The sequence below is a fragment of the Budorcas taxicolor genome, chromosome 12, assembly GCF_023091745.1.
Source record: "Budorcas taxicolor isolate Tak-1 chromosome 12, Takin1.1, whole genome shotgun sequence".
In the NCBI taxonomy this organism is placed as follows: domain Eukaryota; kingdom Metazoa; phylum Chordata; class Mammalia; order Artiodactyla; family Bovidae; genus Budorcas; species Budorcas taxicolor.
Window position 1 is genome coordinate 13,313,712 of NC_068921.1, and position 14,710 is coordinate 13,328,421.

Here is a 14,710-nt window from a genome sequence, read left to right on the forward strand (position 1 = left end):
ATCCACGGTATTCAATACAAAGGGGTTTGCATGTATTGAATCCTTTAATCCCACCAGTCCCACTATTATATTATTATACCCATTTTACAGATAGTGGCTTCCCCGATGGCTCAGTGGGTAAAGAATCTGCCTGCAATGCAGGAGACACAGGAGATGTGAGTGGGATGCCTGGGTCAGGAAGATCCCCTGGAGGAGGAAATGGCAACCCACTCGAGTATTCTTGCCTGGAAAATCCCATGGACAGAGGAGCCTGCTGGGCTACAGTCCATGGGTCGACTCAGTCCAGACACAACTGAGTGACTAACACACACACACACTTTATTACAGATAAGGAGAGTGAAGCATAAATAAACAAATGGCTTACACTTTGTCCTATACCTGCATTGCAGAGATATCATTAACATCCCAACATTATGTGTTAATTAACGGGGTCAATTAATGGGACCCTACTGCATTTCAACAATCAGAGGCTTAACGCCCACGCTGGGTCATGCACAAAGAAATGCATAATGTAGGAACCATATTTCTGGGAAAAACTCGAAAGTTTGGTTTTGTTCCTTGAAAGTTTTCAGAAATGGAAACTTTTCTCAATTTTTAAAAGCAGTATTGGAATAATTACCTTGATGTTGAGTTTTAACCCTAAAATTGTTCTAAAGTCATTAGCCCTTACTACTGTTTGTTTCCTAGAAATAAGCAACAGGTGTGATTCCTTAAAAACATGTATGTGAATGTACCTCTGCACCTAATATGCAGACCTTGTTTTCTACGCTAATAGAAAATGAAGTAGGTATGAAGTAGCTCCTACCTCACTTTTAGCATGAAAACTAACTAATTATGTTTTTCAGTGTCTATAAAAAATACCATGACCTCTAAGGCTCCACATAACTTCATCAGCTTTATGACTTTATAGTTTATTGGAAAGAGCAAAGAAAGGTTTCATTTGCCACTCAGATTTCTAGCTGGTTTCTTGCCCTCTCTGACGTCCTGATGCTCTAAGAAGTTGGGAGAATTGAATGAAAATATTTGTAAACTATATAGCACTATCTATTATTTCAAACATGTGTTGATCAAAAGCAGAATAAGATAAATCCAAGAGGTAAAGAAGGTCTTTGACATGGATTTGGAGATTTTCATTTTTTAAGTTTGCGCGCATTATGAAAGTCTGAAAAAAAAATCAAATCATTACTTAATTCATCAATGTGATTATGAGGGGAAAGTGTGGTGGAGGTTTATTTTCATGGCACTGCATTTGAGTGAAAGGCTTGCTATGACGATTCCTGAAGACTTGTCTACCATGCTGAGATCCAGTGACAAAGCAAGTACTTGCATGTGGTATGCCATTGTTTTGTTTTTTCCAAGGACTTAATTTTGCTGATGCACTAATATTTTAGAGATATTTTCTCTTCCATATAGATTTCCAAGAAGAGAAATTAATACACTGTATAACCACATGGAGTATATTAGTTTTCTGTTGGTGCTATACCAACTATAAACTTAGTGGCTTAAAACAATATAAGTTTGTTAATAATCTTACAGTTCTGGAGATCCAAAATGGGTCTCATGGGGCTCAAAAAATATACTGAGGTTGAGAGAAATTAGCAGATTCCAGTACCAGCTGTCATGTCCACAAGGCTTTCAGGTAGCTAGCAATATGAGTGCCCTCCAAAGACTACAGCTGAGTTTTTGAGCCTGGTGGGCTGCTGTCCACGGGGCTGCACAGAGTCGGACACGACTGAAGCGACTTAGCAGCAGCAGTAGCAACCCCTACAATATGTGGCTCAAATCATGAGCTCCTTATTGCCAAATTCAGACTTAAATTGAAGAAAGTAGGGACAACCACTAGACCATTCAGGTATGACCTAAATCAAATCCCTTATGATTATACAGTGGAAGTGAGAAACAGATTTAAGGGACTAGATCTGACAGAGTGCCTGATGAACTATAGACTGAGGTTCGTGACACTGTACAGGAGACAGGGATCAAGACCATCCCCATGGAAAAGAAATGCAAAAAAAGCAAAATGGCTGTCTGGGGAGGCCTTACAAATAGCTGTGAAAAGAAGAGAAGCAAAAAGCAAAGGAGAAAAGGAAAGATATAAGCATCTGAATGCAGAGATCCAAAGAAGAGCAAGAAGAGATAAGAAAGCCTTCCTTAGCGATCAATGCAAGAAATAGAGGAAAACAACAAAATGGGAAAGACTAGAGATCTCTTCAATAAAATTAGAGATACCAAGGGAACATTTCAAGCAAAGATGGGCTCGATAAAGGACAGAAATGGTATGGACCTAACAGAAGCAGAAGATATTAAGAAGAGGTGGCAAGAATACACAGAACAACTGTACAAAAAAGATCTTCACAACCCAGATAATCACGATGGCATGATCACTCACCTAGAGCCAGACATCCTGGAATATGAAGTCAAGTGGGCCTCAGAAAGCATCACTACAAACAAAGCTAATGGAGGTGATGGAATTCCAGTTGAGCTATTTAAATCCTAAAAGATAATGCTGTGAGAGTGCTGCACTCAATATGCCAGCACATTTGGAAAACTCAGCAGTGGCCACAGGACTGGAAAAGGTCAGTTTTCATTCCAATCCCAAAGAAAGGCAATGCCAAAGAATGCTCAAACTACCACACAATTGCACTCATCTCACACGCTAGTAAAGTGATGCTTAAAATTCTCCAAGCCAGGCTTCAACAATATGTGAACCGTGAACTTCCTGATGTTCAAGCTGGTTTTAGAAAAGTCAGAGGAACCAGAGATCAAATTGGCAACATCCACTGGATCATTGAAAAAGCAAGAGAGCTCCAGGAAAACATCTATTTCTGCTTTCTTGACTACGCCAAAGCCTTTGACTGTGTGGATCACAAGAAACTGTGGAAAATTCTGAAAGAGATGGGAATACCAGACCACCTAACCTGCCTCTTGAGAACTGGACCTGCCTCTTGAGAAACCTGTATGCAGGTCAGGAAGCAACAGTTAGAAATGGACATGGAACAACAGACTGGTTCCTATGGAAAAGGAGTACGTCAAGGCTGTATATTGTCACCCTGCTTATTTAACTTATATGCAGAGTACATCATAAGAAATGCTGGGCTGGAGGAAGCACAAGCTGGAATCAAGATTGCTGGGAGAAATATCAATAACCTCAGATATGCAGATGACAACACTCTTACTGCAGAAAGTGAAGGGGAACTAAAAAGCCTCTTGATAAAAGTGAAAGAGGAGAGTGAAAAAAGTTGGCTTAAAGCTCAACATTCAGAAATCTAAGATCATGGCATCCGGTCCCATCACTTGATGGGACATACATGGGGAAACAGTGGAAACAGTGTCAGACTTTATTTGGGGGGGGCTCCAAAACCACTGCAGATGGTGACTGCAGCCATGAAATTAAAAGACGCTTACTCCTTGGAAGAAAAGTTATGACCAACCTAGATAGCATATTGAAAAGCAGAGACATTACTTTGCCAACAAAGGTCATCTAGTCAAGGCTATGGTTTTTCCTGTGGTCATGTATGGATGTGAGAGTTGGACTGTGAAGAAAGCTGAGTGCCAAAGAATTGATGCTTTTGAACTGTGGTGTTGGAGAAGACTCTTGAGAGTCCCTTGGACTGCAAGGAGATCCAGTCCATTCATTCTAAAGGAAATTAGTCCTGGGTGTTCTTTGGAGGGAATGATGCTAAAGCTGAAACTCCAGTACTTTGGCCACCTCCTGAGAAGAGTTGACTCATTGGAAAAGACCCTGATCCGGGGAGGGATTGGGGGCAGGAGGAGAAGGGGACGACAGAGGATGAGATGGCTGGATGGCATCACCGACTCGATGGACATGAGTTTGAGTATACTTGGTAATGGACAGGGAGGCCTGGCGTACTGCAATTCATGGGGTCACAAAGAGTTGGACACGGCTGAGCGACTGAACTGAACCCCTACAATAAGAACTCTGTTTCCAGAAATCACATCTATTTTTATGTCCTGCTGTCCGAAGTGCCAGTCATCTATTTGGTCAGTGTAGAGCTAGGGGTACCATGTCACGGTTTTGTAGCTCCTACCTATAGGTTTAGTCTCTTATCCAGTGGCCTTCTTCTATCTTCAAGCCAGCAATGGCAGGCTAAATCTTTCTCCTGCTCCATATCTTTCAGAGAAGGCAATGGCACCCCACTCCAGTACTCTTGCCTGGAAAATCCCATGGACGGAGGAGCCTGGTGGGCTATAGTCCATGGAGTCGCTAAAAGTCAGACACGACTGAGCGACTTCACTTTCACTTTCATGCATTGGAGAAAGAAATGGCAACCCACTCCAGTGTTCTTGCCTGCAGAATCCCAGGGACTGGGGAGCCTGGTGGGCTGCCGTCTGCTGGGTCGCACAGACTCGGACACGACTGACGCGACTTAGCAGCAGCTCCATACCTTTATGCTCTCAATTTTCTGCGTCCCTCTTCCCAATTTAAGGAACCTCATGATTACACTGGACCCACGTGAATAATGCAGGCTATTCTTCCTATTTGAATGTAAGTTGATTAGTAACTAATTTCATCTGCAAACTGAATTCCTCTTTGCCATGTAACATCCCATCTTTCTAAGTTCTAGGGAGTAGAATGTGGAAGAGCAGGGGAGGGGGCGTTATTCTGCCTGGAATCCACTTTTAAATCAGATACATAACATGCCAGATAATTCACAGAATCTTTGCCCCCCACCAGCCCTCTGAGGCTTAGTTTTAGAATGGGAGACAGGGAGGGAGGTCTTATTTCCTTTAGGGTGAAGCAGTGGTGTGCTGATAAATTTAACACCTAGCTCTAGCAAGGAGGGGAGGGGTGGTTGATTTGTAGCATTTACTGATTCCAGTGGTGAAAATACCCCCTCATGGTCAGTTTCAATCCACCAACATGAAGTCAACTAAAAATGTAACAGTCCACTGTCATGAGCCAGTACAAGGAGGTCCCAGCACACCACTGGAAGAGCACGCATCATCAACATCCTCTAGTATAGGGAATACAAGCTTACCTGAAGCACCCCGATGCCCTCGCCTAAGTGCCCCTGAGCCCACAGGATTAACTCCTCCCGGACACCAACGAGGTGACCAGATGCTAAAGGACTGGCTGCCTTGCATGCCTTTGTGTGTATTAAGGATACAGGGAATGCAGTTTACCCTCCCCTCACTCACACACAGGTAGTAACCAATCGAAAAGAGACCCAGTGTTCCTGGGTGATCCTCCTGCGTGCTTGTGTGCTAAGTCGCTTCAGTCATGTCTGACTCTTTGCAACCCCATGGACTGTAGCCTCCTGCCAGGCTCCTCTGTCCATGGGATTCTCCAAGCAAGAATACTGGAGTGGGTTGCCATGCCCTCCTCCCGGGGATCTTCCCCACCCAGGGATCAAACCTGAGTCTCTCATGTCTCCTGCGTTGGCAGGCAGGTTCTTTACCACTAGTGCCACCTGGGAAGTCCGGGGACCCTCCTGGGATAGGACAAAATAAAGGCCAAGGGGGTGTTAAGACCAATGGGCCAAGCTGGAAGTCCTCGGGAGGCAACAGGCCGCTTGGATTCTCCTTGGCTTGTCGTTCCTGGACAGCAGCCATATGCCTGGGGAGGAGGATGGTGTTTTGTAAGCCGGTGTCCATGTGTGTGTCTGCTGTGCATTTCAAAGAATAAATGCTCCATAAGCACAGCCATTATCGCTTCCCTTGGCCATTTTCACACTGGCAATGTGAAGCATGCCATTTCGAGATGGCTAATGTCCATTTTTCTTTTATCTGACACAAGCTACTAAATAGGCTCACATTTAGTATGAAAGCCACAGATTTATATACAGTAGGAAAAACTAGGTCAGGGTGGCAGTCCGAGCCAATTAGCCAGAGAAATCAAGCCTGTGCAAGGGTTGGAGTGGGCAGCCCTGTCTCTCTCAAGGCAGTTTAGATGAAGGCTCCTCCAACCAGGATGTGCACGAGAAGCACCTAGGGAGCTTGTTAAAATGCCAGTTCTGTTTCAGAAGGTCTGGGCTGGGGTTTGAGATTCTGCATTTCTTCTTTTGAAATATTTATTTCTTTGGCTGCATCGGGTCCTGGTTGCAGCATCAGGATCTTCATTGCAGTGAACACCCTCTCTAGTTATGGCACTCGGGCTCAGCTGCTCTGTGGCACATGGGGTCTTAGTTATCCTGTGTGCATGCTCAGTCACTTCAGTTGGGTCTGACTCTTTGCAGCCCCATGGACTGTAGCCCACCAAGGCTCCTCTGTCCATGGTATTCTCAAGGCAACAATACTGGAGTGGGTTCCCATGCCCTCCTCCACAGGATCTTCTCAACCCAGGTCCTGAACCCGAGTCTCCTGCATTGCAGGCAGATTCTTTACTGCTGAGCCACCAGGAAAGCCCCTTAATTATCCTACCAGGGATCAAATCTTTGTCCTCTCCATTGCAAGGCAGATTGTTAACCACTGGACCACCGGGGAAGTTCCTGCATTTCTAATAAGTGATATGCCAAGGCTGCTGGTTCAAAAACTGCTGCGTTTTGAATGGCAAGGATCTAAACAACTCTCTCTCCCCATCCCTTACTCTTAGACAGATTTCTACCAATAATCATTGTAGCTGTCATTTTAGAAAAGACAATTCAGTTTGGATTTTTGTAGTTAATGGCTGCTGTATATCCAGTGGTGTAGCAGAACCTAAGAAGGAGGGAATGCTGCTTTCACTCGGGGTCAAAGAAACTGTTTCGGCCACTAACGTTTCTAAACAGTATACAGTACATTATGTGAACCATGAAGAAACGAGCTATAAATGACCTGCAAGCCAGCCAATTATGGGTATTAAATGACAACTAGGAAATGGCTTTTAGGATAAGAGTTCACAACACAATTCTTCAGGATCTGCAAGCCTCTTAATTTGTTCCTGGTGATTATTTGATGATTTTCTGAGTTTGACCTGAAATGCAGAAAGACTATGCTATATAAAGGGAATACCTCCTTTACAATCTTGAGACTGAAGTGCAAACCTTCCTCTGAAGGAGGAAATGGGTGGCGGCGGGGGGTTGTGGGGGGGGGGAAGGCGTTGAACGCAAAAGAGTGAAGAATAGAGAGGAAGTGAAAGAGATAGGTTTCAAGAAGTATTATTATGAGAATCTTTTCAATGAAGGTGCAATAGCTAATGACTTGGAAGTGAATTGCTGAATCAAATTGAGTAAACAAAGTGCCTTTCCTTTTTTTTTAATACCACCAGAGTCTCATTTCAATTCCTCGTGTATATGTCCAATCTTATCTCTACCCCAGAGCCTACATCTCTACACGTGTAGCATTTCTATATCTACACATATTCCTGGCCTTGGGAACAGAGGAGGTGCAGCTTATAGACTCATTTTACAGGAAGAGTTCAGAGAGGGGTAGGGACCTGTCCAAGGTCACACGACACAAGAGGACACCTTCCAAGAAATATACCCTCCAGCCAGGTAAAGAGCTCCTTGGTGAAAGAAGACTCACATTCTTGTGCATTCTATAAGCCATCAGCTTTGGGCTTTGTTAACTCTAACTAGTAGAGATATCTATTGCTTGGTAACCAGGTTTAAGTTTGACCAACACCCAATCTTTACGAAGAAGAAAATAAGACAGAAAGATAAAGACAGATAGAGACAGCAGGAAAAAGAATTGTGTTTTCATGACTTATACATACAACAGATATCATACTTGGTCACTAGCATCATCAGCCAACCTCTTGCCCCCCGAACCTCCAACACGTAAAACCTGTGACAGCTTCGGGCTTCACCGGGCATGGGAGAAGGAGGAGGCAGACAGAAGAACTGTACATGCTTCTTCTCTGGCGAATGAGCATCTTCAAGACACCTTCCCCCCAAGCCTCAGAAAGATCAAAACTAAACACATCACTTTGAGATTTAAAATAGTTCATATCACTAATGCTGAAATGCAACGCATGCTTTTTCTCTTACCAGTGAGAAAGACATGTTCATCTATTTAACATTTAGCCTGGAAAGTTCCATATTCGTGCATCAACATGATGGTGTGCCACTGGCGGCCATCATTACTAGTTGCTCTGCCTTTTGGCCAAATACACACTACTCTTTTGATCACTCTCCTGAGGAAGTGAGAGTGTGAAGATAATGAACTCCAGATCTGGGTCTTCCCTGTTGGTCCTGTGGTTAAAACTCCATGCTTCTAACGGAGGGGGCATGAGTTTGATTCCTGTTTGGGCAACTAAGATCCCGTATGCCATGCGGTATGGCCCATAAAGAAAATAAAATTACTTAAAAAAAACAATAACACTAGTTCTGAGACCAGTTAGTCTAGATTTGAATCCTACTTCTTCTCTTTGGGGACCTGGTGGCTCAGAGGTTAAAGCGTCTGCCTGCAATGCGGGAGACCTGGGTTTGATCCCTGGGTCGGGAAGATCCCCTGGAGAAGGAAATGGCAACCCACTCCAGTATTCTTGCCTGGAGAATCCCATGGACAGAGGAGCCAGGTGGGCTACGGTCCATGGGGTTGCAAAGAGTTGGACACGACTGAGCAACTTCACTTTCAGTTTTCCTCTCTTTACTGGCTGAGTCCTTGGGCAAGTTATATGATCCTCTGTCCGTGGGGTCACAAAGAGTCGGATATGACTGAGGGACCGAACTGTCAGTTTCATTTGCAAACTTGGACAACAAGAATATTATATACTTCACAGGCTCTTGTGAGGATTAAACACTTTGTATATGAACGGTGTGGGAACCTGGCACATCAGAAGCCCTGGGTTAATGTTAGCTTACCATCTTCTCCAGTTCCTACCTTCTCTCTCTGAGCTGCCCTCATTTTTTGGACTTCAGCTTCTTCAGCTTCCTTCTTGATTCTTACACATTCTTCTCTTTTTAGCTAAATTGTATTGAGATTACAGAGGACAAAAAGCAGTTACTATTTTTCCGCCCGAACCCCTGGAACACAAAATTATGATGAAAGGCAAATTACAGTATTGTTTGTGCTATAGCACACCATGATTATAGGTTGGTTCTGCAGGCTACTTAGATCACAAAAAATGGTCAAGCTATATCTGCTGCCCATGAAATTTCTCTGTGTTTCTACCTTGATATCTGTTTCTGTGTCTTCCCTGGCCCCAAACCACCCTCACTGCCAGCCCAGGTTAGGAAGAAGAAAGGGCAGATAATTTTTCCTTAGTATTTAACTCAGACTTCAGGGACTTCCTTGGCAGTCCAATGGTTAAGAGTCTGCCTTGCAGTGCAAGGGACACGGGTTCAATCCCTGGTTGGAACTACATGCTGAATGGTTCAACCAAAAACAAAAACAAAAAAACCTGAGTTCCTTGTTAAAAAAAAAAAAATCATTGGTTTTTTTGTGTGCTACTTTCATGCTTTCATGACGGGAATGTAGTAAACAAATCTGTGCTCCTGGAATCAAATATTCAAACCATAGTAGAGACTTAAACTGGGGTAGGGGTGGGAGAAATTCCCTTACTAAGGTCCCACTGACTGATACACAGCTTGGGTGAGAATTCACAGTATTTATCCCTTCACTTCTCACATCTCGATTTCTCTGATTTTTGAGATTTTCTTTTGCAATTTGTTTCAAGGTTTTATGCTTTTTGGTAAAGTTACTGTGTTATTTCATGGTTATTTTGAAAGTGCTGGTACTCTAATTTCTTGCCAAATTTAAGCTAAAAGAGATGGATTCTGACCTTCTTCTGGTATTTAGATTGTATCAGTTGAAGTTGTTGTCTCCGTCTGACTTCAGCCTCTGATTGGCTTCCCCCTAAGGAAAAAAGTCACAAAGGTGAAACATGAATGTTAAACTGAAATGTCAGCCATCAAAGACTAATTAAATACATGATAAGTCTATACCACGTGTTTCTTTAACATTTTCATACCACTGGAAATAAGGGGCTAACTGAAATTGAGTCCCCCTAAAACCTAGTTCCTCTGCTGAGTTTATGATTAACCTCTCCATCCAAAACATTATTCCCTTCTTTGTCCAACACCTGTTCTCCTCAAGCTTAAGGAATCTCAAAAAAAAGGGGGAAATTGTAACTAGGCAAGACCCCTCAGGAAGACCCCAGGATAGAACCTTCTCTCATATCCTCATATCCTCTACTTTAGCTTCTCTCTGAAGTACCTAGATGATATATAGTATCTGACGTACATTTTCCTGCGTTGTTTTATAGATGCTAAAAATGGAAGGAGGTAACTCTGTGATTACAGCATGTAGCCCCCAAGCCCACTGGAGCGTAAGGATTGATAATGTTACTCCCTGTGGTACAGTCCTAGGATCTCACCATCAACCAGTCAGAATCGTGCACAATCCGATCGTATACTCTGTGACTCCCCTCCCTCACCTGGCCTTTAGAAATGCTGTCTTGAAACCCATCGGGGAGTTCAAGTTTTCTAAGCACTATTTGTCTCCAAACTCCTTGGCTGATGCCTTACAATAAACACTGTACTTGACTTCAAAAAGCAGTGTCAGTAGACTAGCTTTACTGCACAGGGGCAAGCAGGCCCAAATTTGACTCGGTAACTTAACCAATTTTTTTAAGTGAGACATTAAACAACAGTAATTGCATAAAAGAAAGAGAAGGCCACATTCCCCCAGTAAGAGGACAATGCTATGAGGGTTTGTCAATCATGTAGGTATTCAAGTTTTTACATAGACTGAAATCACATGTGAAGGTCCATGCTAAATAAGAAATAGTGCTTCCGAAATTCTAGAACATTCTTCCTGCTAGAGTATGACCATTTCTTAACCTAATAAAGATGATAATCAATGATGTTGCCAATGTTTTTCTTCTTTTGATTCTACTGCCCTGTATTCAAGTAGCAAAGCTCCGGGAATCCTGAGAGGTCTTGCCATGAGACAAGTATACAGTCTTTATAAGCCAGTTTTTAAGCACAATGGGAATATTCTAGGTAAAATTAATGGTCAATCCATACTATTTATTGTTCTTTCTTTAGGTATTCAAGAGAAAAAATATGGATGTTAGATTATTCATCTACTCTCTCTTAAACCTATAACAACCAGGGGCCAGAAATCCTTGCAGCTTGACAATCACCTGAGAATTACTGTTTAGGGAGTTTTCAGTGTTTATGCAAGTTTGGCGTGCATATTTTAAAGATTCCTTTGAAATAATTCTCTGGTGCTTTGGTCACTAAAAGTGTCAGTTCTAGGAAAGATTCACTTACACAGAAGATGCATTAAAACAATTTGCATTCATCATAGTTTTTATAATTGAACAGTTAAAGATACCATAGAGACTTCTGAGTCCCAAAAGATCTGTAATACCTGTTTGGCCCTGGCCCTAAGGAAAGAAACAGTGAGGCCTATTGAAGCTTTTATCTAATGTTACAGCTAATTTTAGTATCTCCTAGAACCATTCCAACATTTTAAGGGGTAGAGGAATAGAGAAAGAGTTGAGAATTTTAAAAATGGAGAAAATCAGATGTCTAAGCATTTACAGGTTTTCCTTTAAAACTCATCTCAAAGTTTAATACATCCCAGAACTCTTTTCTAGTCTGTGCCCTCTTTCTCTGGACCATTCCAAGATACACCAAATACCAGAACTCCTGATCATTTTTGGTTAAAACCCCAAGACAATAGACACCAACAACTCCAAATACTCAAGGCAAGTGCTTGGCTCCCTAAGCAGGATCTGCAAGGTGATAACTTAAAACCAGTTTGGGGAACATTAATTGGCAACTACTTTCAGCCTATAAAAGAGGTTAGCTAGGTCGAAGGGAGGTAGAAATCAGAGAAAAGATGTCTTTGTGAATTTCATCTTCTCTGAGTATGTGTTTGGGGAGGGAAGAATCTTCACATCTTCAATGTGAGTAAGAGAGATTTAATGAAAATCATTTGAAGAGCTCAAGCTGTGTCCCCAAAAGACTGAGGGACCCCTGCTTAGGAAAGACAGTGCCAGAAGGCACATGGCTGTCCTCGGCTACTCAGACTGGTCATCAAGAAGAAATGACCACAGGGCAAATGGCCTGTATTCCCAGAGTCTGTGGGAAGAGTGCACAAGTGTTTCCCACACTCCCAGTCTGGTTGTCATGAAAGAGAATGCCAATCTAAAGCCACTTTAAAAGGGACTTGCCCATGTGGACAACTCCATAGGCACAATGGAGCTCTACAAAGATAGTCTAGCTACCAGGAGCCAAAGTGAAGCCAAGTACTGCCGGCAGGAAAGTATCGTCTACATCAGGGAAAGCCAGGGGAGAAATGGATGGCGAGCAACAGGGGGGCTCTGAACAACTTCAAGGACCCCAGGGCTGAGATGCACAGCAAACACCCCCCAAAACTTGAGGAAACTGGTATCGGTGCAAGAGAGACCATAATGTGTTCTTCTTCCTTTGACCCACAAGGATCAACAGAGAAACAGAGGAGTCAATAGAGAAAACTTCAGCCACACTCATTTCCTTTGCCAACTTTCTATCCAAAAATAAGCCCAGGCTGGGAATTCCCTGGTGGTCTAGTGGTTAGGACTCTACGCTTCCACTGCAGAGGGCAGGGGTTCGATCCCCGGTGGGGAACTAGAACCCACATGCCATGCGGTGTGGCAAAAAAAGGAAAGCAGGCCGGGCTGGAACAGGGAAGAAGCTTTAATCTCTATTAGCAATAGAGTCGTGACCAGTATTTAGGGCTGAACTTACTGAAAAGACACTGTTTTATGCTGGACAACTTGATTATTTGAGAAAGACCAAAAAGATCTAATTTCATCCAAAGAACATAGGAAAAAAAAAAAAAAAAACAGACCCAGATAGCTAGTGTGAGGGGGCCAGTTAGGAAAGACAGAGCTGTCCTCCAGGTTGTACCCCTCAAATGCAGCTTATTCAGCATAAAGGTGACATGAGATGAACCCTGTTCATGAAATACAGTGGGATGATAATGATAATGCTATTGCTTGTACACAATCACCAAATGAGCTTTTTTTTTACCGACATCTTGGAAAAGGTACTTCTTGCAAACTACTGCGAGAGTCAGTGGCCCCTGATTCTACCACATTTGTGCGAACTAAACCTGTGGGAACTGCGTGTCCAGCCCTTGAAGCTCCCAGCTGCTGCTGGCAGAGAGAAGATGTGAATGCTTCGCATGAGAGGACTTCCCTGGTGAGTGAGTCAAACGCTGGGCAGAGGCAGCCCAGGCAATTTATCACACTGCCCTGTGCTCCAGAGGCCCCAAAGTCTCTATTTGCAAATGAAAACACAGATGATATTATTTGTGTACCTACCCCGTGTCCCCAGCCCACTGACATCTTACTGTCGGAACTGACCCTCCAATTTTTCCTCCCATAACCAGTTAACTGCCATGATTAATATGCTTGTGATAGCACTGATCAGGATGAGAGTAAAAGCTATGACGGGGCATATGCAATGCCCTAGGTAAGGTTTCTTCAGAGCTGATCAACTAAGAGGCTGTAAATTATTTGGCAATTAAGCCATCGTCTTATTCCCCCATAACTGTGGCATCATCTGTTTGCTACTTGCAGAGTCAGAAACAACAGTCTACCTGCATGCCTTTGACTTTAAATATATGTTTTGACTTTAAATGCTTTCCATTCCAAGCAGCACAATGACCCAACGACCTATAACGGACATCGAAAGAGAGATGTAGGCAAGGTGCTAAGCGAATCGTTGGGCGGCCCTGTCCTCCTGCATTCAAGCAACTGGCTTGCTGGCTTACCGAGCGTCATGGGCGGTAGGGTAATGGACTTCACCCTTTGTTGTTCCTTCCACCTTTCCAGCTCCTCCAGCTCTTTCGCAGCCACTAAGTCAGGTAAGAAATATTAAGTCATCAATTATCAGAGTGTGAAAAGGAAACTGCTCCCTTGAGATGGACATTTAACTACATGCGGGCATGAATGGGCGAGATATCTCGGAAAGGAAGCCACCACCCAGTCCTAACCCCTTGGGGTCACCCTAAGGCACTTTCTCTCCAAGAGTTGGTACAGAAGTACAAATGTGAAAACAATGTGAACTCCTGCTAAATAAAGAAGTTTAGTTCTTCCTCCCATCCTGGCATTTTTCAAACCCTACATCATTTAACCCTGGAGAAGGAAATGGCAACCCACTCCAGTATTCTTGCCCAGAGAATTCCATGGTCAGAGGAGCCTGGCAGACCATGGTCCATAGGGTTGCCGAGAGTTGGACATGACTGAAGCGACTAAGCGCACATCGTTTAATGTTTAAAGTTTCCTATAGGGTGTATACAAAACATTCATGTGGCAATAAGAACTTTGCACACACAGTAAACATAAACCCCCCATAGAATTCTGATGCCTGTATCTGCTGCATTTTAAATATTCCCCAAGATTACTGTAACCGTGAGGAATGAGAGCTCTCCAATTCCTACTACCTGGGCCCACTGAGCTGAGCCTCCTCCCAGTGGAGCAGGGCCCAATTCCCCAAGTATACACTGACTGGCAGCAGGGGGCGCCAGAGATACTAGTTCTGTTTTTTCCAAGGTATCTCATGAGACGTGATTGTTTCAAACATCCATTTATATTTTTTAATTATTAGAGGGGGGAAAAAAAAACTTCTGAAACATCTCGAAAGTCCAGACCACACTGAAGCTTAAATTCCTGTTAACCATTTAAATAAAAAATGTGTAAGATGCCAGAATCTTTGGGATTCCATTGGTCAACTGCAAGCAGTACCCACAGTCACCATGTCTGCGCAACTGTGACTGTCATATTCTACACAGACTCAGATCTGCCACCCAGGAGGCTACTTGTCCAGTG

General features: G+C 43.3%; 1 protein-coding gene across 1 annotated transcript in view; it reads right to left on the minus strand.

Annotated features, from left to right (window-relative positions):
* EPSTI1 (epithelial stromal interaction 1) overlaps positions 1-14,710 on the minus strand; it is a 99,726-nt gene that overhangs the window by 63,923 nt on the left and 21,093 nt on the right. The window contains exons 3-5 of the mRNA XM_052650280.1: positions 13,654-13,737; positions 9,665-9,738; positions 8,764-8,847 (exon numbers count right to left, since the gene is read on the minus strand). Of these exons, the coding sequence (XP_052506240.1) occupies positions 8,764-8,847; positions 9,665-9,738; positions 13,654-13,737 (242 nt within the window). The remainder of the gene's footprint in view (positions 1-8,763; positions 8,848-9,664; positions 9,739-13,653; positions 13,738-14,710) is intronic.